Genomic DNA, 27,880 nt, shown 5'->3' with positions numbered 1-27,880 from the left:
TGATAGAAATGAGTTTAATTTGTAAAAAGATATAAAATGAATATTGTACAAAAATAAAGTTTGTAAGGAACTTTGGTTGAATAACACAAATGACTTGAGACACAAATCATAGGTGGAAAAAAAAAATTAAACTTTCAGATCAGCAAATAGTGATACCCCAAATCTATGAGGAAGCAATCACAAACTTTACCTCTTTAAGACCTCTCGCAAAGCTCTCGGAACAAATGTTCTCAATGAACAGAAGATCTGAATTTTCAGGCTACAAATTTCAACAGTGCCTGACGGACTGGTGTGTTTCAATTGCTACCCCTTCAGTCTTAAAGGGACACCCACAGTTCTATAATTTATAATCAAGTCAGAAAAGAATGATATAGAATGGTGTACATCACAGCAATATGCTCTTGCTAAACATTCTAGCAAATACCAAATTTATAGGGTTTTTCTTTTAAATGTAGGGCTGTTCTTAGTGGTGGAGGGGCCTTAGGTTAAAATATAATCTTGGGGTCCCTCAATATTAATAGCCTAAAACTGCTTATTGGCCTGTGTATAAGTCTATTGGGGCAGCCTCCTATCTGACTAAAAATAGGCTTATGACTATGGGAGTCAATCCCAAAATGCTTTAGGTGTTTTACCAGCAGCCTGCTACAATAAAGCCTTTTCCAGAAGTGCCAGCCAATAGTAACTTGTAGCATCCAATCAGCCGTTTGTTCTGATCTATCAAAGTAGTAAGGCTAATGAAAATAAAATTAAATGAATACAAAGATCTGATTGGCTGCATTGGGCTGGTAATCCAGAGCAAAACCTATTTTGTAGTCCTACAATTACAGCTCTTTTTCAGAAAAGATACATTTCCATATTTTCGCTCTACAACAGCCACTCTTAGAGGTTGAGGGACCTGGTTGCTACTTTTATCTCCACCCCCGCCTAAAATAAACATAGCTTATGCTTTAGTACATCATAGGGTAAATTAAATATTTTGATATATTGCTTTTCTGACAAAATGCAAGGACAAAGGAATTTATATTAATATTGTTAAAAAGCCAAACATTCTGATCTGACCCCTCTTTTTGTTCTGACAAGGCACAGCAAACCATTACACAACTAAACTCCTGTTTTGTCCATCAACAAATTACTATTTAGCCATTTTATGGATGTCAGGAATCTGTAGGAAGGCACGGTACATATTTCACAAGTGCGAGGTGCAAGGCTAGTCATTTTAATATGAAATTGAGTGGGGCCCTATGACCAGGCCCGGATTTGTGGAAAGGCCCGGGCCTAGGGTGGCAGGATTTTAGGGGGGCGACATGCTGCCCAACCACACCCACATTGGTTCAAAAACACTGGGGATGCGCTGGAGATACAATCATTTTTAAATTTCCTGTGCGCCAATCCTCATTGCTCCAGTCCAGATAATGAAAATTTGCACAAATAAAGGGGAGGGGACAGGGGGCGACGAATAACAGTGGGACTAGGGGCGCCCACTATGTAAATCGGCCCTGCCTATGACCCTTTGCAATGTCACCCAACTATCATAGACTTGGCTTTCCCTGCTGTGTTTATTTTAGAAAGACTTCAGCAGCTTCCTTTTTAAATGCAATGGCTGTCCCTCTCAAGGATTTTGTTTTAAACATAGAATATGGGTTTGCATGTAACATAAAGCCATGGTGGCTGCATCAAGTGAAAAAATATTGCCGGTACATATTAATAGATGTTTTTCAAAGCTACGTTGTAAGGCAAACGGAAACACCAAGTTTTTGGTTTGGCCAAATGCACAACATATTTTGCTATTGGTGTGTGGAAGGAAGACAAAAAATTGGTGTGTAGATGAAACGGAACTGGTTGGGCAATTCTAGGCTGTTACAGGTAGACTATCTGGCTCAGAAAGGGTGTAGAGCAGTGATCCACAACCAGTAACTTGTGAGCAGCATGTTGCTCTCCAACCCCTTGGATGTTGCTCTCAGGGTCCTCAAAGCAGGGGCTTATTTTTGAATTTCAACTTGAAAGCAAGTTTTAATTGCATAAAAACGTAGTATAGTGCCAAGTAGAGCCTCTTGTCGGCTGCCAGTGCACATATGAACTACCAAATGGCCAACCACAGCCCTTATTTGCCACCCCAAGGGACTTTTTCATGCTTGTGCTGCTCCCCAACTCTTTTTAAATTTGAATGTGGCCCAGGGGTTAAAAAGGTTGGTGTAGGGGATCAACAGTGTACCATAGACCTGTGATTATGGATTTTTTCCAAACTATATTTCATCTGGATTTGCTTCTAGGACACTGTCTACTTCTAAGTATGCCATAGAACCAGCACTGAGTACACAAGATGGTACCAAATACTTGGTTGCACTATTTGAAAGCTGGGAGTTTGGAGAGCAGTTGGGGAAATGTGAGCCTTAAGTGGCAAAACACCTAGGGGGTTATGTTCCCTATAAGCCGTGCTGTCCTACAGGTGTTGCACACACAGGTTTTAAAGACACCTATACAACAAATGGTGTGCATACTGTTTCATACTTTTTCACACCCATTTGCCTATCTGCAAACACACAGATTCTTAAAATCAAATGAAAAATCATATTTGTGCACACGGCCATGACTAGGGGGTTTTGTAACAACTCCATATTTGTCCTGGTCCACTAACCCTCAACCAATCATTTACACACTCTAATGGTATTAATAAGCAAATGCTAACTACTGCTAGGACTTAGTGGAATCATACAAAATGTCTGTTTAACAAATGTATATGCATAGTAAAAAAAAGGCAGTTTGCTTGGGGCTTCATATTAAGGCTTCAGAATTTGCTCTTGGAAGATTAACCCTGCTTATAAACAGACTTTTAAAGGAAAAAAACTTCAACCTGACATAATGTGAAGCCAAAGTACAGGACACGACTGCTTTCTATAATGTTCCATGAAAAGTTTTCCTACAGAATCGAATGTATCTTAAATTCCATCTGCTGTCCATCAGTAGCCGAGGTCTGGGGAAGTCATTTTCCTTTGCACTGCCTGGAAATTCTCTAAACAACGAGATGTCTAGCTCTATATTCTCCAGCTGCTGGGTTATATTTCTCCCTGAATGTCCCATGTATGACCAGAACATGGACAATGATCTGTGCAGTAACTAAAGCCTCATTTTTAAGGGGAGGTAAAGATAATGTTGACCTATATGTAGGGTATATTTTACCTTTAACAAAGAATGATCAATTTTTGCTCCTGGGTCCAACATGCAAAGTAACTGCATTATAAATTCAAGCCCTCAAAAAGGTAAAGAATGTGATTTTTATCAGTTGGCCTCCAGCATCTATTTGCTTGCATTTTGTCTCATCTGCATTTCAAGAGCATGTTCTGCTTTGGCACCATGGAAAAGAAAGTTTAATAAATAGGAAAAAAAAATAAAAGAACATTCTTAACTGACTGTAATAAATAGCAATAACTTAATTCTCAATAAATATCCTTTATATAATCATGTATCTGAATGGATGCATGGCATCGAGTAGTCTGCTTGGTCCCGGAGACCAAAAAACTAATGTAATGTCAAGAAGAGAAATTAATCCTCTGTAAACCAAAGAAACAATAAAATAAAAAAGAAATCTGCTCAGTTCTGGGTAGGTAACCGCCAGCTAACTGCCAACTGCCAACTAAAGTCTCAGGAAACTTGGTTTATTCCAGCATATTTAGAAATTGATTCTGATTGGTGACTTGTTCCACTTCTACAACTACAAATAAGCAAAATGGTATATAATTCCCCCTCTGGGGTGTTTTTAGCCAATCCGAGGGGCCAGCATAGATATGCACTTTACTGAATTAGGTCTTGCCCTTCCATATTACAACCCAACCCAATTGCAAAAGGCGGTGTCCCACTCAAATTAACTTTCCTTCTCTGTTATAAACATGTCAATTGATCGATCACATTCAGATCTTGGTTTACAGTGACCCATCGACTGTGTGCTCCTTAGAAGCTATTTTGGTAGAATTACTCTGTCCCATAATAATGATGCTGGATTAAACTAGCGAACTGAATTAACTGTGTACTGTATTAGCAAGTATTTTAATTCAAGCCCAAATATAGATCTGATGGATCATGTTATACACTGGTTCGTTGTACAAAAATATACAGGAAAACCTGACATGCATGATATAGATGGTTGTGTTTAAAAGCTGGTTATTGACTTTTCCAGTCAAAGCTGCTGGTGAACCTTAGAGGTGTAGATATCATTCCATCCAGAGATTCATCTCAGAACACATTCAGCTGCTCTATTCCTCTTGTAGAATAACACAGGGCTCAGTTCTTGTATCTACGGCCCACTGCCGGACAAATGCCTCAATAGATTCCCATGAAGACTTGCCGCTCCATGATTCTTGGTCCTCTTTTTTGTCGTCTCCATCCTTGGGAGCCCTCAACGAGGAGCTTGATCCCACTCATTATTTATTTACTTTTGCATTATACTGGGAATGCAATTCAAACTACCATGTGGCCATCCAAGCAAGTCAAATACATCCACATTTCTTAGCGGAATGTTGCTTCAAGGTGTGATAAACTAAATTGTCGTCCAAGAATGAAAGATCGTCATCGAAGGCGATCGGCCTGCAACAAGCCTGTTTCACCTTGTCATTGACCAACTTTTTCCTTATTGTCAGGTTTTTTAAAATTTGGTCATACGTTGTCTCTGGGTTGTTGCAGGATCCACTGCAGTACCGAAATTTCAGTTCCTCCTTGGTTTCGTAACCTAAACCCAAGTCTGTCACGTTCAAGTGTATCTCCCTAAGGACGCAGCCTTTGTTTTTCCGCTTTCGGTCTTTAACTGTCTTTTTACTGGAGATCTGAGTATTTGCCGCAAGGCTTTGCCTTCCTCTGTCTCGCCTGGAGGGAGGCTGCTTGTTGGACGACCTTCTGAGTCTTTTGATGGTGTCTTGAATAAACTCCAGTACGTCATCGAACTGGTCTGGATAGTCATCAGGTATCTCAGCTGCGTTAACAAAAAAAGAAATAAGAATAAAATACTTTTGCCTGTAAAACTCCAGATTTCATCACAAACAACAATTCATAAGTTAGCAACAGGAGAAATTTATTGACTGGTTAGTGATAGGAAACAGATTGATGTATCTGTGCCAGTATTGAAATATTTTTTGCCTCTTGTGAGCACAGAGTAAAAAGCAGCGAGATTATTTGCATTCCTCAAGGGCTGAGTCTTTGGCTGTTATGATTAAAACTTAATAAAGGCGCTCGGTGTTGAGCTCCGTCAGCTTTATTTTACTGATATCACTATTATACTATAAATATCTGATAATGACAATAGCTGTCAGAACTCAACATTATGGTTTTGAAAAAAAATCATCGAACCTTTCTACAGATATTTAATTATATTTTCCTCTGCGCCTTCCAAAAGCTGCGTGTACACGCCAGGATATACAAGAGCTCTGTGCAAGGGATCACCTGATCTAAGCTCTTCCATACTCACTTGCCAACATCCACTGCAAAAATAAAACTAAACAAAGTTATTTGGATGTTATAGCCCAATAGCTCAGAGCATCTTCAGTTTTATGGCACAGACATGGGAGCAATAGCATAATCAGAGATTCACCACATTCATCGATGTTTCTATATTCTTTGGTTGGTTGTATGGATAATGTCATCTCCATCTCTGTTGTGATTTCACTCACAGGGCTCCATTTGCCCTTTGCACACCCCAAACAATTGAAAATGGCTGAAACTGATAGCTGGAGCAGCACCCTCCCTCTAGTTGACTAAAGGACTATGCCACCCTTTGCCTGCATTCCCTAAGTCAATGATTCCCAACAAGTGGCTCATGAGTAACCTGCTGCTCACCAACTCCTTAAATGTTGCTCCCAGTGGCCTCAATGCAGGTGCTTATTTTTGAATTCCAGGCTTGGAGGCAAGTTTCATAAAAAGATTGCATAAAAGAGGGGTACTGCCAAACTCCTGTAGGCTGCCAGTCCACATAGGGATACCAAATAGTCAATCATAGCTCTTATTTGGCCCTGGGTAAGACCCTTGGGATTGAACAAACAGTATACCCATCTTCCAACATTAGTTCCATATACGTATGGTTTTTGTTTTGTAAACTAAGAAGCCCACTCTATATAAATGAACCCTTCTACTCCCCCAGCTGCAGCCAGTTAGGCTGTGAGATAAGGAGTGGCTCATTACACAGAGGGCTTCTCAGTGGACTGCTGATTTGTTTTGACTGTTCTCCTATGAGCTGGAAAAATGTTAAGAAACTCTGCTGTATTCCCTCAAAGGATGGACGGTTATGGAGGCTGTGATGTTGGGCAGAGGCGCATGTCTTAGGAGAGGCAGAAGTCTCAGGGCATATTCTTTTGTTCCTTATAGCTGTTTGGTGTGTCCACTTATGTAACATGGCCCACATGTTTGGGATCCGTTATCCGGAAACCCGTTATTGAGATAACTACAAATTGCGGGAAGGCTGTCTCCCATAGACTCCATTTTAATCAGATAATTCAAATTTTAAAAAATGATTTCCTTTTTCTCTGTAATAATAAAACAGTAACTTGTACTTGATCCTAACTAAGATATAATTAATCCTTATTGGAGGCAAAACAATCCTATTTGGTTTAATTAATGTTTACATGATTTATTAGTAGACTTTAGGTATGGAGATCCAAATTACGGAAAGACCCCTTATCGGGAAAACCCCAGGTCTCGAGTATTGTGGATAATAGATCCCATACATGTACCCAATAGCGAGGCAATAACTTACTTTTCTGAATAATTTACTTCTTTACAAAAAAATAGAAAAAGGGGAAAAAATGCAGCATTTCCACATACCTAAATCTAGAACGTTATTGGGTAAGCAGTTCAAAGGCTTCCCCGAGCATCTCCAATCATGTATGATAACCTTACAGTACATGTTTTATGGGCGCCCTGTGTAACAGAGCCCACCTGACCGCCATATGTTCCACCACTGCACTGAAATTGATTTAACCCAATATCCACGCCCAGGTCTCATATGTTTTGTTTATAAAAAGAAGCTTTACATTCTTTGAATTGCAGAAAGGCTGCCTCCAATTGACTTAAATTATACAGTATAGACAGAGAATAGGGCTAGCCATTCAAGTACAGGTATGGGAACCATTATCTGGAAACCCATTATCCAGAAAGCTCTGAATTACGGAAAGGCTGCCTTCCATAGACTCCATTATAATCAAAATATCCAAATTTGTCAACATTATTTCCTTTTGCTCTGTAATAATAAAACAGTAGCTTGTACTTGACCCCAACCAAGATATAATTAAATCTTATTGAAAGCAAAATCAGCCTATTGGGTTGATGTCATGTTTATATGATTTTCTAGTAGACTTAAGTTATGCAGATCCAAATTACAGAAAGATCCCTTATCCAGAAATCCCCAGGTCCCGGGCATTCTGGATAACAGGTCCCATACCTATACATACTAAGGGTTGTGCATTGCAGTAACTCAACAAAACTAACATGGGACTCACTCCCTCTATAAAACACCATTACTCCTTCATTTACTGTGAATACATTGTCATCTTTTTGATGTTTTCCCTCTGGCATGCATGCTGTTATTACTGGTTCAGCCTGAAGTTCAGCCATTACTAGAAAGTTATTATTTCTAAGGCTGGTCACAAGCTTCCTTGACCCTCCTTTTGCCTCCCCTGACTCTCCTATTGTGTTATAATGCTTCTTCAAGGAGCCAGAAAAGGAACATGACCTAGCAGCCGAGGGTGTGGTGCTATTTCCAACAAGGCGCAGGTACACAAGTTTTACCCAGTTGCTTGCAGGAAATTCAGAGAGAAGAAACAGAGCTGTATGAAGGATCAGACAAACTAAGCTGGTATCTCCCATAGTTTACATAGGGTTTCAGACTGGATATCCATAATGCAAAGAAAATTTCTCTGACCAGTGGATCTCCACTGCCATGGAAATTGGACTCCCCTGTGCTGCTACACCTTCTCCCTAGTTTGAGGCTAGAAACAGCTTTGTCATGTAACTGTGAAAATGTCAGCTTGGAAGATATCACTGAAGCCCCTGGGAACCACTGGAATTTCTGTTTCACCGTGTAGGAATTTACAAACATATTTGGACGTAATGCCTGAAGCCTTCAGAAATGTACAATATGACAATATCAGATATCAGTGAACAGGAACACAGAATCTGACTGCTCAGGCTTCCTGCTATGGGCCTTTCTTGCACAGAAGAACCAAAGGGACACTGTCTGGAACATTCTCCAGATATATCTGACAACAAGTCCAATGTAAGAATCTCTGTTTCATATAGAAGTGTATAGTCCATCAGTGTCCTCCATCCCAACAACAGACCTCTATAATAAAACACTTCCTAAGTAGGGATGTCGCGGACTGTTCGCCCGCGAACTAGTTCGCGCGAACATCGACTGTTTGCGTCCGCCGAATGTTCGCGAACGTCGCGCGACGTTCGCCAATTTGGGTTCGCCTTAGCTGGCGCTTATTTTTGCCATTTCTCCCCCAGACCAGCAGATACATGGCAGCCAATCAGAAAGCTCTCCCTCCTGGACGACCCCCACACTCCCTGGACCACTCCCCTTCCATATAAAAAACTGAAGCCCTGCAGCGTTTTTTCATTCTGCCTGTGTGTGCTTGCAAAAGCTAGTGTAGGGAGAGAGCTGTTTAGTGATTTGAGGGACAGTTGATAGTAACTTTGCTGGCTAGTAATCTACTTGATACTGCTCTGTATTGTAGGGACAGAACTCTGCAGGGATTTGAGGGACAGTGAGTTTAGGTTAGTTAGCTTTGCTGACTAGTAATCTACCTTCTACTGCAGTGCTCTGTATGTAGCTGCTGCGGGCACTGATCTCATCTGCTGACTGCTGTAATAACCCAATAGTCCTTGTAAGGACTGCTTTTATTTTCTTTTTTGTTTTTTTTACTTTGCTACTGTAAGAGCCCAGTGCTATTAGTCTAGCTGTGTTGGGGAGTGGGACTGGTGTGCTGCTCCTCCTAGTAGTTCACCACCACCAGCACCAACCAGAGTCAAAATTGTTACAAAGTATCTTATTTGCACCTGTTAGTTGTTCTGAGCTCTCTGCCAAAAGCTAATTAAGTTAGAAACTGTTTTTTTTCTGGCTGTTCAGTTCAGAGAAAAGAGGGACTGGTGTGCTGCTCCTCCTAGTAGTTCACCACTACCAGCACCAACCAGAGTCAAAATTGTTACAAAGTATCTTATTTGCACCTGTTAGCTGTTCTGAGCTCTCTGCCAAAAGCTAATTAAGTTAGAAACTGGGTTTTTTCTGGCTGTTCAGTGCAGAGAAAAGAGGGACTTTCCAGTACAAAAGAGGGACAGGGGGTTGAGTGGTCAAAAGAGGGACAGTTGGGAGGTATGCAAGTGCCACCTAGCTGTGTGAGCTTTTTCACATTCTGTCTAAATAATAACAATAATAATTCCGTGTCCGTAAACATCACCTGAGTGATGTTTTTACAGCAGCAATAATATATTCCGTATCCACTACTTTATACGTTGCCCTTGCAGGCATTGTTTGCCCAGTCTTTAACCAAGTGCCACCTAGCTGTGTGAGCTTTTTCACATTCCGTGTCCAGAAACATCACCTGAGTGACGTAGTGTGATTTCTGCCCTTTACAGCACAAAACGCAGCGCTGTGTCAACAATGTATTTTTCAGAAACATTTTTGCCCTTGATCCCCCTCTGGCATGCCACTGTCCAGGTCGTTGCACCCTTTAAACAACTTTAAAATCATTTTTCTGGCCAGAAATGTCTTTTCTAGCTTTTAAAATTCGCCTTCCCATTGAAGTCTATGGGGTTCGCGACGTTCGCGAACCGTTCGCATTTTTGCCCAGAAGTTCGCGAACATGTTCGCGAACATTTTTTCCGACGTTCGCTACATCCCTATTCCTAAGGTGATATTCCATATGGTAAAGTGGATTTTCTTTATATCTCTTTGTTTACATTCTGCTAGGATTGTTGTGCTAATTATATTCAATTAACGCTAACTAATAGCTCCCCATCTTTTGTTAGGTTGTTTTTTACAGGTCAGTGGCACAGCACATGCTCAGTATGCTTTGGGCTGCTGTTGAGAACCCAATATATGGGTTGCTGAAAATCATAAAAACTAGATTCCATTATCTAGGTTGGAGGTCCCCAACCTTTTTTATCTGTGAGCCACTTCCAAATGAAAAAAAAAGCAACACAATCATGAAAAAAGTTCCCGAGGGTGCCAGATAAGGGCTGTGATTGGCTATTTAGTAGCTCCTATGTGGACTGGCAGCCTATAGGAGGCTCTTGCCTTCAAGCCTGGAATCCACAAATAAGCACCTACTTTGAGGCCACTGGGTTGGTGAACAGCATGTTGCTCATGAGTAACTGATCTAGGGAGTGTTTCTCAAGTCTGTGACTCTGCTTTGCAACCCAATAATTGCTTAAGAATTAATCCTGAGTCAGCTTCTGCAATGACCCTCCCCCCCAGCACCTACCTTGTTGCAAAGTCAGCGCAGCGGAGCTCACGGGGCCATCTTTAGCGGCTTCAGTAATCTCAGCAAGGAAACTCCGTATTGGCGCATGCGCAGATGGAGCTTTTTCCCGGTTCGCTACAACTCACTGAAAGTGACGAAAATTACCAAAGTGACCGAAGATTACAGAAGCGGCTAAAGATGGCCCCCGTGAGCTCCACTGCGCTGACTCTGCAACAAGGGGTAATTACTGGCTTAGGTATATTTAGTTGTGTTAACTCCTGTGTGGGGGGCAGCAGGGAGGGGGGATTATGGAGGTTAGGGGGTAGGGGTTTTAATTAGAAAGGCGGGTTAGTTCTCCTTTAAAGGTACCAGGAGTGTCTTTTTTTCAACTCGCCCCATTGGCACAGCGCCACTGTTAATTCCATACAACGTATTAACAAATTAGTCTGTTTATATGTCAGGACAATGTTTAACTCTGATAAAGTGTAACAAGGAGACCCATCCTTATAAGAATCGAAACCCAAGAATACTGAAGGTGATTGATTCTCCACATTGGTTCTGGTGACCTTGTTCACTTGTTAAGGGGGGGTGGGCTGATTAAATGAGAACCTCCCCAATTTCCCAGTCCTTTCAACCAATACTTCCTGATAAATAATATAAATTCAACTCTATTGCAACTGGAGACTTTTTTCTGCCTACTACTTCTCCCCCTGCCCAATTTAAGGTTAAATTACCAGATGCCGCCAAGGAAAATCACACGACTAGAGGCAATAAGCCCCTTAGGCTCTTAAAAATTCTGGGAGAGTTTTTATAGTTCTTGTTTAATCACTGTTTATGGTTATTTGTTATTTGAGTATTTAGCCATCAATTTCCTAGCCGTGAAATACAGTAGATTTGTTTATTGGATATTACTGGCTGGTTGCTATGAAACTGTATATTGAACAAAACTGTTCAGTAGAATGTTTGTTAACGAATATAGGATATTTTATCAAACAAATTCCTCAAGTTGTTCTCATTTCCATAGGGGAATAAATGCCTTTGGTTATTTATTTAGTCCATTTGCTTTAGACTGTTTGTTTAATTCAAATCTAACTTGTAAGTCCTTGTTTTTTCCTTTCATTCATTTGACTAATGGTGGCAGCATAATTAGTTTAACCCAAACAAAAGAGAGTCTGCGTCAACCTTAAGCATTTCCCTAAGTCGATATGTAATTAGAAACAGGCAGGGAGATGGCTCCCTTAGGCAGGAAAAAGATACAGGAGACGTAGCGAGCCCTGCTCCCAACCCAAACAGCTGACAATCTAACATGGTTGGGAAATATAATGAATCAAATGTTAAAGAGGTTTTTAATAAGCAGATGTAGGGGGAGGCCTAACAGAAGTAAGTTATAAAGATATTATATGCCGGTAATTTTCAACTGGACCTCTATGGTTGTTTTTATGGCCTTTGTCTACTCAAGAGCTCCACTGACTTTACGATTCGTATCATCGTTTGATCATAATCTGGTCCCTGAGCATGTGATCTCCATTCTGTTGTATGTTCCATCCCAATCAAACCATATAAGCTTGAAAAATCAGCTAATGCCAGAAGTGGATCCTTCAGGACACGCAGTACTTGAGAAAAACCAGTGATGGTGAAAATACCTTCTCCCTATTGTTTCTGATGGGACTCAAATATAAACCCACAACAATCCAAGGTTAAAGGGGATGACTGGTGCCATGTATAAGCTATTAGGGGTGAAATGTGTTATGACCTTTAACACCAGGTCAGTTTGGACTTCCTTTCATTTTAGAAGATGCTGAGCTCTGCGCTTAAGCAAATATATATATATATATATATATACATATATATCCCCCACCTCTTATTGGTACTCATGTCACAGTATCCTTTGGGTAGCCTTAGATTTAGAGTGAAACAAAGCTATGAAACTCAAATATTTCCATTTGTGTACAAGAACACATGCTATTGCTAATGTTCCATCTGGTGTTTACAAAGCTCTGGAACTATTAGCTAATTGGTGGTTGTGGTTAATGTCCAGACCCCACGTCTAGTACAACTGATACAGGAAAAGTCTCTTTTTTTCTCTCTCTAGCAAACTATCAGGGATTTTTAGACATTGAGATGAGCTGGAGCATGTACAATCTTAGGAAATGATTTGCAGGTAATGGGATCCCAGACTTGTATATGCACTGGCATCCTTTACAAGATACTGAGCATCGGCCATATTTCTCAAGGTAGTCTTATAGATGAGTTCTACTAAAAAGTTATTTGTAAATGCTTGAAGTTACTTTTTCCCTTTACTTGGCCAAAATAAGTTAGTATACCATGTCTCTTGAATGCCAAGTCCGAAGGTCAATTGGGGTAAGATTTTGGGGTGAAAACGTATTTGCTGCCCTAGATCTTTTTGCAATTATGACTGAATGTTGTCCTATATCTGTAAGTTTGTTATGAGCTGAAGACGGCCTTGATCAAAGGGTGGAGCTCCTAGTAGATTTTAATTTATAGAATCTGACAACAACTTCTATAGGGAAATGCTGGATACTGCTGACCATAGGCCATCTCTGAAGATGTTCTAGCTGAGTCACAATCTAAAGGTGGCCATACACGGTTAGATCCAACCACCCACATGGTTGATCATCTAGTGAGACCTATGGAGATGTCTCAGATGAGGACTGCAACGTGGCCTTGTGCTCCATGTCTGATGGAATTTGGCCAGATATCAGTTGGGCAGGCCTGTTGCTGGACCTAATGATATACTGCCAACTGGGCCGCAAGGGGCCTAATCAGTATCTTAAATCTGCCTGTGTATAGTGCGTCTTATTGCAGCTTATGTTAACAGGGATGTTCCATGGGCTGAATAAAAGGGAATAAGGAAATTTCCATTCATCTGCAGAGTATACAAATATTCAGAAAATGTCTGTACTGTAGCCACCCGAGCTTATTCACTCAGGTTTTATATTCTAATTAAAAATATATAAGCAATTAAGTCTGCTTCAGAGAAGGTAATATTTCCCTTTTGAACTATTGTTGTGTGGCTTTCAAAAGACAAGGGGCAGTTATTCTCAGCATTTTCATGTATAATACAGATTACACAGGGGACTTGGGACCAGTTCTATTACATAATAAGGTATATGAATATGACTACCGAGGTCAAAAGCTCTTATTACTGATTAATACTTTTATGGACCTTAGCTGACACCCAGGGTGTCAAAGGGACATTGTGTTTCGTTGGCTTTTTAGTTCAGCAGAATCTGACACTGCCAGGGATATCACCTGTCTTAGTAGCCAAAAGAAGAATCACAAGATCTCCCCTGTTGGACAATCCCAATTCAAAGGCTCTGAACAAGACACCCAAGCTCTCCAGCAGGGCACATTTCTAAGCTGGGCATTAGCCCTAGGGCCCAAGTCACATCAGTTTGGATCTTCCTTTGGAATATAATATTGTTAAATGTACAAATTATTTCACTGTGTTAGAAGTACTCAAGCATATATTGATAATGGAGCACTTGTAGGACCTCATTAGAATAAAAAAAAAATGTTTTTATTAAAGGGCACCTGTCACAGCCAAAATCAAACACATATTAACAATCTGACCAGTACAAGCTAAACACGTTTAATCAAACTACATATATAGTTTTTTTTAAAAAACTGCAGGTTTTAAAAAAATCCCTTACTTTGTCAAATGGGTTCTTTCACTGAGGGAGGCCATATTGAGACTCTAACAGAGACTCTAATGTGCAAATTTCAGGAGCATGCTCAGATTGTAACACTGCTTTGAGTATTCTACCCAGAATGCCTTGTTTTAGTAAACTCCTCCACTAGAAGTATCCACTAGAAGTGCTGCCACCTGCTAACTTCCAGCAGGTGGCAGCACTACTGTACAGCAGCTAACACACAGGTTTGGCTGATTTGAAAATAGCTTAGAAGGGTTGATCAGCAAGCAAGGAATTTGAACTGAGCATGTGCGAGATTTCAGAGCTACAGTTGGCTGGGAAGATATAGGTAGGAGGAGCCAGTGAAATCCAAGATGGCTGCCTCAGCTAGAACTGCAGGGGAGATAGGGGAGATCTTGCAGAAGGTATAGTGAGCTGATCATTTACATTATACAAACAATTCTAACTGTTTTAAAAATCGGATTTCTTGAACTTTCACATAGTGTATTTACTTAGGAAATGATTTTGGTCATGATTGGTGCCCTTTAAGTCAACATGAAAGATTCAGACGTTCCTCAAGAAGGTCCCCTGTCTGGGTCAAAAGCGTTTACTTAATACTAAACACTTTTTATTCTAATAACTTTGGCCCAGTGAATTTTTTAGCAAACAGTACCCCAGGATGGTGTATTTTTTTAAGTAAAGGAGCACTAGCCTGGGCGCAGACCTAAAAAATAGACACCCCTATTGATTTTACCTTTCCTTCTCCTTTGACTAAATAGTTTTTGTCCTAACAGCCATATACCCCTTTAAAACCTTCAGAGTTTACTGGTTGGCAATGCACCTCAAACCCAGAAACCTGCCCACCCCCAGAGCTGTGAAAATCTTACATATTCCCGCACTGCTTCTATAAAAACTTCTGGCAAAAAGTCAAAATTCAGTTTAAACACGTTGCGCTGGAAAGATACTATTACATGAAAAGACGAATCCCACGTCTAAATATATTTTTTTGTACTCTATTGTTTCCTTTAAAACATAAAAATATTATTATAATTCCCCTTGGAAAATCAAGTAATCACATTTTTTGGCAGAAGGACAAACGTCTGGAAACACGTCTCTATGTTTTCATCTGGCGGCAGTTACATTCTTGAATCGTTATGTTAACAAAGTTCCATAACTGACACTGGCGAATTATCTCGGAGAGTAGAATGATATTTTGGGCCAAAAAAAGATCCTAAAGTAAGAACAGGAACGGATGCATTTTTGTAGTCAAATACTATTTATTGGAGACTTCCCTGGCTGTTCATGGGAAAATACCTACCTGCTCATAAGTAGGGGTTTCCTCCATTTACTTGATGTAAAATAAACATTGAGTTATGTGGGTAAAGATTACAATCAGCACGAAAATAACTTTGCTTCGATTTATTTTTTAGAGTGAAATACTTGTCTCATGTAAGCAACACTTCTAGTGGAAGGCCACCTTCAAACTAACTTTAGGGCCCTCTTGTAGATATTCATGGGTTGGAAGTTCTCTGACCTGCACCCACCTAACTTGCTTCCTATTAATCTCAGCAAAGGAACTTGAATCCCTGAACCAGCCCCCCACAGCTGACATCAGTGTTGGTGTCGAAAGGGGTGGGATTTTGGGATCACTATCCCCCCATTAAAGAGGTAAGCTATGAGGAGCTCAGAGCACAAATCAAAACTTCTCATCATTTGATGTTTTCACATTTCACTGATTTTTCCAACTTCTATTTATAAGATTTACGTTTTCATGAAACTTGTTTCCAATATATTTTTAATATGACAGTTTTTAATAAATTTCTCTCAATTTATAAACAGCTACGGTTCCTTTTCAACAAAAAAAAGATTAATAGGATGAAATCTCCAGCCCAGATCTGGCAATATCTCATTATTTACTATGGAAGGATAAAAAACTTTTCTTTGTCAAGATGAGGTCAGACTTTTCCTATTTGTCGATAGTTGAGGTTGTAGGACTCCAAAGAACAGTATTTCAATAATATTGTTTTACTTCAATGAAATTTCCAACAGGATCAATCAGTGAATGACTGAAAGTTTGACAAAGTTCATCAGAGGAGAACAGCTCTGTATTCACTTGTATAGGCTTTTTAGGGGTATTTTTAATAATGGATGAAAACAGAGTCCACCCTTTTGTAAACTTTTATAAACATGGTGCAGTATATATCAAAGTAGGCAACACCTTTAACATTATATAAACAGGAGCCTTAGCATCATGTTGTTCTATTAGTTGAATGCAGTGCAATTTTTTTCTTCTTTTTGGCTTTTGAATTTTTTTACTATTTGTCCTGGGGATTTAATTCTTAATCTCATAGCTAGGGTCGCTGTATCTAGTAACCAGCAGTGGTGGATTGACTGACTAGACACTGGAATGACAAGGTCTGAACATAAAGTAGAAAATAAAAGGCATCACAATTAATCTGCATTCTGGCAACCACAGCCAATAACCTTAGCAACCAAACAGCACTGTAAATCTGAGGGCAAGAAGTATAGGAAAAGTAGCTAAAAAACACAGACACAAAATAATCTTACTGTAAGTTTGTTGATCCTGTGGTGCCATATTGGCAGTGGGGTCTTCAGGAACTGCCCCATCCATCCCGAAAACTTGGTCCTCTCCTTCTTGAGGGTCTGGAAGATGAGATCTTTTCTTACCAGCCAACCAGTTGGAAGGCAATGGGATGCTGGATACAGAGCTTAGCAGCAAAATACAGACAGCCAGAATAGCCCATAACTTCATCTTAGAAAGGCTTCCAAGAAAGGGACCTAGGGCATATAAATTAGATAAACAAGCATGATTTATACTGTATGTTCTTGCACAAACTATTAGCAAAAATAATATTAAAACTGGTATTATTGACTGCAAAAACAATGTATATGGTACTGTCAATCAGTTTCTTTAGGCCTATGGCACACAAGTTGACCACCACATTGTTAACTGGGACAACCTTGGTGGCCAGAACTCCCTCCAACCCCAACTTTTCCAAATCATTTGAAGTGCTAAGGCACAGTTTATGGCACACTTGCTAATGGTAAGTGAGATCACTTTGGAACATTGTTATTTTGCAGTGAAGGATAACCATGGATGTTCCCTGCTTCGGTCATCATGACTTGTGTCCTTTAAAACTTATGTAAAGATTTTGTTGGAAACTGAAGGTTTAAGCCTTTGCATGAAAGCCTGAAACCTTCAGAATCAATTCAACCTTACTTACTAGACATTACAGGTAACCTTAATTGGCCCATATAATGTTCTTAATTAATAATTAATTAATTAATAAATATTAATTAATTAATAGGACAACAGTAACATAACTTAAGCTTTTGAAAAGCAAACATAATTCCAAAGCAAACATAATTCCAAGCATTTTTGCAATATACATCAATTAAAAAATATGCAGACTTTTCATCATTTTTAATGGTTTCTGACAGTTCCCTAAGCCTAGCCCCCTGCTCTCCTGCTGATCTTTCTGACTACTTTGCTGAGCTGACTGACTACTGTTACTTTGTATCAACAGCCATCTGTCAGCATCCTCCAAACCCCACAATTCCCTGCACACATGATTTCAATAAGGAACAGAACATCACAGTACAATGCATTGTGGGTTATGTAGTTCCTGCATGCTGTCTGTAAGCTGTGGAGAAATTGTTACAATTTGTAACATCAGTGTTTAGTCCCTCCTTCCCTGCCAGGATTTCAAATGATGCAGAAAGAGAAGAACTGTTAAACAGCTGGATTTCAGCATAGAAAATGGCATTTATTTATACTTTTTGAAGAAACAGGTAACTTTGATGGGTATATTATGGGTTTCTGTGTTACATAGTTAAATTGGGTTGAAAAAAGACAAAGTCCATCAAGTTCAACCCCTCCATATGAAACCCCAGCATCCATACACACACCCCTCCCTACTTTTAATTAAATTCTATATACCCATACCTATACTAACTATAGAGTTTAGTATCACAATAGCCTTTGATATTATGTCTGTCCAAGAAATCATCCAAGCCATTCTTATAGTCATTAACTGAATCAGCATCACAACATCACCCGGCAGTGCATTCCACAACCTCACTGTCCTGACTGTGAAGAACCCCCTACGTTGCTTCAAATGAAAGTTCTTTTATTCTAGTCTAAAGGGGAGGCCTCTGGTACAGTGATCCACTTTATGGGTAAAAGGTTATGTGGGCCTCTTTATCAAATATTGGTTTGGAAGCCGGAGTTACCCTTTGATTATTAATTTATCCCAACGCGTTTTGAAATTGGGATAAAATAATTTTGGATTACATTTATTATATATATATAATAATTGGCTCTCCTGTGCTAAAGCAAAGCAACAATACACCAGGGGTAAGGCGCAAACTACGAGAGATACTGTTTTGTTTAGAAACCACATTGATTGCCAAAGTTGCAATCTGTTAAAAGACCTACATTTTAAATACCCAGCTGGCAACAGCATAGTTATATTATGGTGAGAATGAAAGAAATAAATCGTCTAGTGATCGGCAAACCTTTGGAGTAGATGTCACAATAAAACTTGGTGAAATGCAAGAGAATGCTGCTCTACTTCAAAGGAAAGCCAATCCAAATGGCACCACACAGGACAAAGAAGCTCAACAATAAGTTCCTAGGGCCTAATTCTTTATGCGGAGAAATGCAGATCTGTCAGGTGTCTCTTTTAACTGAGTTTAACACTATCCAACTGTCCTGCAAAGTGTCTACTGGTGTCAGTGCATCAGAAGAAGTATCTCTGTAGGAAGGTGAGAGCAATGGAGAGCTGCATTTAAACTGCAGTTCTTCTGGATGGGCCATTGTACTCGTTTTATTTTCTTCAATCCTTAGCAAGATGAAACTGATGTCAGCTCTTGCCCTTTAGGATGTCCATCAGGGGAAACTCTAATGTGGAACCTTAGAGCAGCAGTTATGGGTAACAAGTGTTTAAGAACAAGGGCATAACAATAGCGGAAGCAGATCCTTCGGCTGCAGGGGGGGGCACAGGAGGTATAAGGGCCCCATGAGGCCCTAATTGATATACAGTTTCAATAGATATTGGTAAAACAAGTCAACTGCTCAACATTTTGGGGGCTGAAAAATAATTTGTTATCGGGCCCAGCAATATCTAGTTTAGGAACATGAAACCAAATATTCTCCCTTGACCCTGCAGCTTCACCAAGAAAGGGCTGTGGGTTGGAAACAATATCACAAAGTGCGCCAGTATTAGGCAACCTGCTGAGGGCTCTGGCTCTACTTTATATAAATAATAGTGCCAATATTTATATATATCTCCCATAAATCCCAAAATTGACTTCAGTCAGTTGCATAAGTTCCCTATGTCACCCATGCATACAATTTTTGAGGCCTTCCTCCACGTCATGTTACCGATGTCCACTTCCTCCTGCACCCCTGGGTGAATGGATCTGAGAGTTTGGTTGTGGACAGAAGGGAAGGTGCAGAGGGATTGCTGGTCCTTTTTGGGTCATGCTATTTCCCCTTGCCCCCTGTGGTCTCTGAATCTGCTGAAGGTAGTCTCACTGTTTACTTTACTGTCAGAAATGGAATTAAGGTGGCCATACATGGAGAGATCCGCTCGTTTGGCGATGTCGCCAAACGAGCGGATCTCCCTCCTATATGCCCACCTTGAGGTGGGCAATATCGGGCTGATCCGATCGTGGGCCCTAGGGAGCAGCTCTGTCATTTTGCTCAGCACGGAGTGGAATCAGATAAGCATTACAACACACCATAAAATGTGAGTAAATCAGCTGAGGTTTTCCGGAGTCAGAACCGTGCCCAGGAATGGGCCGCCAATACCACCAGCAGAGAACTGCTCATTCAAACAGCAGATATTGCAAAGGAATCGGCTGCCACATTTCAAAACAAGAGTCAACAGGAGGGGCCCGGATCCCCCCTGGCGCTGCTTTTAATCATTTGGGCATTTTCAATACCATAAAACACACAAAGTTATCTTGCAGGTGAAAAACATTGCAAAACTGGGCAAGAACTTCAAAGAAAGTATCACTTTCCACCATTTTGCCTTTCTTTTCTCTGTGGCAGAGATGGGATTGCCGGTGAGTGTGTCATCACTTGCCTCCAGTGAAATGAAAGCATGAGATCCCATGTGCTAACATGTTGCGTGCAAAACTAACGTGATGCCACGGCTGTCCCTCGTCCTTATCTCTCCCAATACTTACTGATATACCCCAACCCTCCCTTGTCATACACGCCTGCATCTGGCTTCTGTTAACTGCTCTCTTTTATGAGCCAGGACTAAAAAACATTTATTCCAATGTATCTCTATGTTTATCTTAAAAGCACATTATACAGACCAATTATAGATTCTGAGAACAATATAAACACTATACTCTTTGTATAACTCTTCCTTTCTCTGTTCACTCCTGTCTCACAGACGCTTTGGTATAGTCAGCCAAGCACCTCCCTGTTTCTATACAGTTTCATACAGTTTCAACGCTGTCAAAGACAACAGTATGGCAACTCCTCTAGACTAGAAGTTCATATAAAAAATACATATATATATGAATGAAACTGAGTCTGTATTCATACTAATCTGTATCCTGGGGGCATTATAGATGGAATTGGCACTGTATTTATCTTGCCATCTGTTCTTTGTTGTTATATATATATATATATATATATATTGAGAGCCACCCCCTAAAGCTGTCACCCTATACCCGGGCCCTCGGGTGCCTATATGTTAAATACAACCCCTCTCGGGCCCCCCTACTGCGCATGCATGTGAATGCGCTTGGCGCAGCGTGTGTGCACATCAAACTGCGCTGAGTACGCGTGCAATGTTTTTGCCGTAACCGCCCGACAAAGGGAGGTCGCAGCATTAAGATGAGGATCTGGTCCGGCGGGGCCCACAAGAGCTTAGGGCCCACTGGGTTTTTTCTCGGTGTCCTGTGGGCCCAGTCCGACCCTGTATAACCCTGAGCATTAAACATGAAGTTGCAGATGCATTTATCCTGCCGTGTGTTCTGGGTATAACCCTTTTTCAGCTCTCCAGTTTGCAGTTTCAACAATCCAGTTGCTAGGGTCCAGATTACCCTAGCAACCATACACTGACTTGAATAAGAGACTAAAATATACTGTAAATAGGAGAGGCCTGAATAGAAAGATGAGTAAAAATGATACATTTGTAGCCTTATAGAGCATTTATTTTTAGATGGGGTCAGTGACCCCATTTAAAAGTTGGAAAGAGTCAGAAGAAGGTGGCAAATAATTAAAAACTTCTCCTGGAAGCCATTGTTACATATTGTGTGCTCATCATATGACAAAAGGAGCTATTTGCATTTATTTTTTTTCTAGAGGGCTGCTTCAGCTCCTTACAGCCCACCTGATTATAAGCCTACTGGTCTCGACATTTCCTAGTGCTCGGGAAGAATGCTGCAAGGAAGCCAAGTGAACTTCATCAAATCTTTGCATGTCAAGAGGGAAAGCAGTAAAATAAAAGTTTACAGAACATAAATACTCTGCTGAGAACATTTGCCAAATGTGTGAGGCTGGAACAGACATTGTTCATCTAATCATGTTAACCCTGTACAGGAAAGGAACTCCTAAAACATCAGGAAATCTTCTCTCCTGGAATATGAGGTTGTGGATATTTTTCAAAAGCTAGAGGATTGTTTCCACAGCAACAGCTCAATCTTTAAGGCTATGGTTACACCTGGCGAATTTTGGTGCAAACATGCATACTCATAATTCTGGTGCAAACATGAATACTCATAAACCTAAAACTACTTTGTGCCTGCACTATGACCAATGCAGTGCCCTTCAGACCTAGTGGGAAGCTTATTGGCCCATGTATGAGGCCCTCTGGAACCCCTGTGTGACATCTGGCTGAAGATAAGCCACATATCTGTTGGTTAGGTTCTGAAATTCCCATCGGTTGAGGACAACATTGGCAAATAAATGGGTCGCAAAGTGTATGGCACACTAGTGACTTTTGTTGCTCAGTCTGATCTTGCTGGCCCTAAGGAAAGAAGTGATCCTGATGGCTTAAATATTGGGCCAGTATGAAGGCAGGCATTATGACTGCCTGCACTTGATCTAACTTGAGATCTGCTTTCCGGTAAGTCTGACAGACAAGTGTTCCTGGTAAGGTACTGCCTCCTAGATTCGTGACAGAGATAAGGTCCTTAGCAGACATGGAGATGTCCAGTAAGTGTCATCGATCCTTACATCTATCAGCCTCCAAGGGACAGCCAAAGGCCCCATCCTTTACGAGGTGTGTATAAGGTTTATCTTTTTAGTTCCTTAAAACCAAGACTTTTTTTCCCGACAAAACCCCTGCTTTCTGACGATATAAACCGCACAGTCAGATGTAACTAGGAATAGGGCCATTGAAATACTGCTGAAAGTAACAAGGACCAAGTAAAGTTGATAAAAACAGCAATAAAAAGTCTTCAATTCGCTTACAGTCAACAGAGAAATAGATGCCATAAAACTATACTGATTCACTAAGCAAAGTAGCACCAACCCGCTCTTCTTTAAATAACTACATAAAGCTAACGATGGGCGAATTCATTTGCCAGGCATGGGTTTGCAGCGAATTTCCACGTTTTGCCGTCTGCAAATATTTTCGTGAAACTGCATTGAAAATTCGCCAGTGAAAAATACGTCCATGACAAAAAAAAGATTGTCGCGCGCATAAAAATTGACGCGTGTCAAAGTTATTCGGACGCCCATTGACTTTAATGCATTTGGGCAAAATAGTCGTGTGTATTAAAATTGTTGATCGCAAATTATTTTTACGTCATTGACTTCAATGCTTTTTGTAAATCATTCGGCAAAATGGCATCCCTACACAAAGCTCTATACACAGTAATGGCAGGGCTCATTGTGAATTAAGGGGGGAAATTAGCCGCTAGGAAGCACCGTGACGTCATACGGGGAAAGGTTTGATGTGGAAGCAGCCAAAATATTTTGATATGGATCAGTATTCAGCTTGTCGCTTCATGATCTGAAAGCCGCTCTCGTAATGCAAACACAACTTGAATCCGTCTCCCTGTATAAACAGACACAGCAGTGCATACAATTTAGCCACTGAGCAGGGAGAATCAGACCACCCATCTGTAACAGCAGTGCACAAAGGCTTGCTAAATTGGCCACTTAATCCCCGTGCATTTTCAGTGGCTCTAAAGCTATTTGTTAGTGTAACTGCAGTTGAAAGCAGCATCTAGCTGGTTGTTTACAGGCTCTGCACTGCTGGTTTTGACTTTTGAAACAATGTAGCCGAAGCCCCATGATTGACAGACCTGCAGGAAAAATTACTTCTGCTACACTGTTTCATGATTAATTCCCCACTCAACCTAAATTATTCTTTGAAAAGACATTCACCTTTGCCTATCTGCATTTATTGATATGCATGATTTTCTCAAGCAATTCACCAAAAGCAGCTCTAGAATAGCACCCAATTGACTGCCTCCGTCCAGAGCAATATGGCAGCTCTCACTTGTGCAAAAAAGCAGCCACTATGTCTCACACAACATAACGCTTTGTTTAAAGGGTAGTTAACCTTTACGTTTATTTTTAGTATTATGTAATTGCAGACAATGATATTCTCAGACCGCTTGCAATTGGTCTTCCTGTTTATAAATGAATTATTTAGCTTTTTTATTTAGCAGCTCTATGGTGTGGAATTTCAGCAGCTATCTAGGTCCTAAGGCTCCTCGTCTCTAGCAACCAGGCAGTGTTTTGAACAAGAGACTGGAAGATGAATAGGAATAAAAATATAAGAAATAAAATGTACCAATGACAATACAATTGTAGCCTCACAGAGCAATCGTTTTTGGCTACCGGGGGTCAGTGACCCCCATCTGAAGTTTAAAAAGAGGTTGAAGAGGAAGGCAAATGATTAAAAAGGGGAATAAATGAAGACCAATTGAAAAGTTGCTAAGAATAGGACATTTTAACATACTATACAATTAAATTAAAGTTGAACTACCCCTTTAAAGGAATATAATCGGTGCTAAAGCCTGTTTATAAATACAGTCCTTTTACTCTGCATATAATGTTTCAGCCCATTGATAGGATGACTGAGGCTGCAGAACATACAAGACAAGTGCATCGCATTCCCGCATGCCAGAATAGAACCACAATGAAACAGTAGCCTCTGTTGGTTTATAGTACCCTCTGTTGGTTTAGATCTCTTGCCCTTTAACATGGCTTGTGATATCCTATCCCCTCATTGAACTGTCAGGGTGATACGTTTCCCTGCAATTCAACCCCTACTCCTGTCTCTCCATTAACTCTTTAGCCTAAGCTTTAAAAAAAAAAAAATTATGAAAAAAAGTGGGTTGGGCTACAGTTGGGCGTGTTTTGTAGTTTAGCAATGATGACAAACCTTATTTTGATAACACAAGCCTTTAACCCTGTCTAGGCCTGATTAAAAGAGACACATTTAAGGGCAAAGTGTGGGCGCAGAACTTCCCTAGGCCTTGTACAGAGTAGGGCCCCAGAAAGCAAAGTAGAGGTAGTAAAGCAAAATGCCATCAGGACAGGCAACATTATCATCTTTACAATGGACAATGGATCTCTCATTGGTCTTTGCCAATAGGGGCCATAGCGGGGAGCCAGCCAGGTTTTATGCATAAGCCCCCAAAAATATAGGAACTTGAAGGGAATGGTAGTCATGCCTGGTATTATAATTCATAAACTAGTGGGGTAACAGTGAGTCAGCTCTTGTAAGGTATCTGCTCATGCACTAGGAAGACTCACTTTGATAGGCTTTACTACTAAACAGCCTGGTGCCTCCCAACCAGCACTGTCTGCAGTACTGAATGTTATAAATATGACTCTGTTTGCTCACATATGCATGCAATTTATCGCTAGTAATGCACAATAAAGAAGGGGGTCTCTTCAAATTAAGGCCCTCCATATGTTGGTAAACTGCAATTCCCAGAGTTCTACTGCAGCTCAATGGCCACAGGTTAAAGCATTCAATAATAACCATTGAAATAAACATTACTTTTGCTGGATATTGCTGGGTATTGAAGTCACAGACCTAAATAAGTTCCTGGCAAAACGTTGAACATTGTACCCCCGAGAAGTCCCTGATATAACACAGCTTGGGCTGTTATTTATATATATATATATATATATATATATATATATATATATATATATATATATATATATATATATATATATATATATATATATATATATATATATATATATATATATATATATATATACATATATATATATATATATATATTATTTTAAAAACATATTGTATAGTGTCTTGTTTTAATTATACAGCAATATGACAGCCCCGACTGTTCTGACCACTTTTAGCCAAGTTAAAGACAAGTCAGGCTTGTCAGAGTATGTCCCTTTTACCCAACTGTCAGCGTTGAGTGATGAGACATTGGCATGCAGTTCCAACTGTGGCCACTAGAGGACAGAGGAGAGAAACCTTTTATTTTAGTTGCTTTTTCCTATACAATACACATCGAAGCTGCACACACTACATTCAATGGCATGTTCCTGATACAGAAGAAAGTCTACATATTGCTCCCTTTCTTCATGTTTGCTTTTATATCCCGACTCTTTCAGACATGTTACACCAGCACTGCCCTTTATTCATTCCGTTTTAAAAATTTAAATCAGAAAATACTAAATGTTATAAAAGTTATACAATTCCTTTCCAGGGCACTTGCATTGCCCACAAATGACTTATCATACTGCAATAGTGGGTTCACAGCCAACTGCTTTGCACTCGGTATATATATATATATATATATATATATATATATATATATATATATATATATATATATATATATATATACAGACACACACACACACACACGTCCTGATGATGGCTCAAGTAATGGAGCTGAAACGTTTAAATAAAATCACTTAATTTTTTTTCACTAACAAGTCCTTGGAGTGTGTTTTTTTGGCAGCACCCAGGCAGTTGTCTCTATGGATTGTGAGTGCACCAGGTTCGACTAGTATATATATACACAGACACACACTTATATACAGTATACAGTATACATACACACACAGACTTAGTCACATATATTCTTAGCATTGCTTATACTGGGACAGTTGCATTGCAGATGGAGTATATAGTGTTCTATGTAGCTAAGGAAAAGAATATTGAGCACTTCTGTACTTTCAAGGTACAACTGTGCTTATAGGGTTCCAGTTCCTGCCAAATTATTTATGGGGGGGGGGGTCACACACTCAGCAGCTTGTTATGTTATTAAGTAATTCACTTGCCACTCACAGCTCAACAGTCTCTTAGAATAAAAAAAAAGGTGACAGACTGAGCTTACTGCGTCCTCTCCCCTGGTTATACCAGCAGTGCCCATGGGTAATACAACTGCCAACAACAACTCACCAATGTCTGCAGATCAGGTCAGTAACTTACACCCAGCTTTCTGTACCTCCTCATACCTATGTAGCCAGTAGAGCAGCAGCTAAGTAATGACCCCCAGGTTCCTACAGGTTGCAGAACAGAGGGGACAGGATACCAGGCACAATAACAGTGACATTGTTCCTTAGCAGGTAGAACCTGGGAATCCCTTGTCCTGAGAGTTGCAGGCAGGGATGTGGCTAAATCCTTCTATTTAATAGCACATCCATTAATTATTATGTACAAGTTGCGCATATACACCTGCTGTGTGACTAATACTTAATGGCTATATGTGTGGCTGCTCCCAGAGACACCATGTGAATGTGCTGATAGAAGCATAAAATAAACCTGGTGCGCTTATAATCCACCCCACCTACAGGTTTCTTCTTCCCCTAGGAATACTTTCCCTTGTTTCCCAGACCCATGTATATATATATATATATATATATATATATATATATATATATATATATATATATATAATATATATATATATATATATATAATATATATATATATTTAGAGCCTTTCCTATGATGAAAGCAAAGGGAGACACAAACATGACATACGAAGAGCAGAGCTGCTACATTGATAAAATAATATTGGTGACAAAAGTAAAAAGCGCAGGGCAGACAGGTGCGCTGCTGTACAAGAGCCAAGTCTACATCTCACCTACCGTTTGTCTGGCCTCTTTAGACCTAAGATGGACATGAATACGATCTCCAGGAAATATGGGAGCTGTTATTAGTGGTCCAGGTGTCCTATAAAAAACCAAGAGGCTCTAGAAGAAGTCCAAGCTGATGGCAAAGGTCCTAAGGCGTCCAGGTGGGGCTGAAGTGCAAAAGCTTGCGCTTAGAGAAGCAGTAGGGCAAATCAGTTGCTTGTCGTTCCCTCTCTGCTGCCTACAGATCAGCAGCAGCAGCTTCTCTGCTCAGTGTGGCTCTGGATGCTAAGATCCTCCCTAGGAATCCGAGAAGAAGAAATCACCAACAACTGTGGGGAGTCGAATGAAGACATCAGGGCTCCTGTGACAGCAGCTGGTCCAGGGAGATCAGAGAGGGGGGCACCACAAACAGCTGAGGAGAAGTACAAACAAGGCTGGGCACTGAGGTGGGATCACAAGGCTTGGGCACTGGTGAAAAGCAAGATTTCCTTGTGAAAAGGATCTGGGCACATAACAAGATTAACTCCAAGTGGAATGTGTGGAGTAAGAGAAGATCACTTGTTCTGCCATCCAAACTCCAGCTCCTTACAATGTGACAACAGCCTCTTTAATCCCCTTGTCCCGAAGGCTCCTCTGGGTGTGCGCACTCGCTGTTCCTGCTTGATCCAACCAATGCGCAAAGGCTGCAGGGCAGATGTTCTGCACTCT

General features: G+C 40.4%; 1 protein-coding gene across 1 annotated transcript; it reads right to left on the bottom strand.

Moving 5' to 3' along the window:
- gdnf.L (glial cell derived neurotrophic factor L homeolog) lies at positions 1 to 27,880 on the bottom strand. The gene is given in 3 exon segments (NM_001096727.1): positions 1 to 4,960; positions 16,661 to 16,891; positions 27,185 to 27,880. Coding segments are annotated over 2 exon segments (684 nt in total). The 5' UTR covers positions 16,866 to 16,891; positions 27,185 to 27,880; the 3' UTR covers positions 1 to 4,481.

This window comes from Xenopus laevis, chromosome 1L, assembly GCF_017654675.1.
Source record: "Xenopus laevis strain J_2021 chromosome 1L, Xenopus_laevis_v10.1, whole genome shotgun sequence".
Classification (NCBI taxonomy): domain Eukaryota; kingdom Metazoa; phylum Chordata; class Amphibia; order Anura; family Pipidae; genus Xenopus; species Xenopus laevis.
Note: the sequence above shows the minus strand (reverse complement) of the source record. Positions and strands in the feature narration are given on the sequence as shown.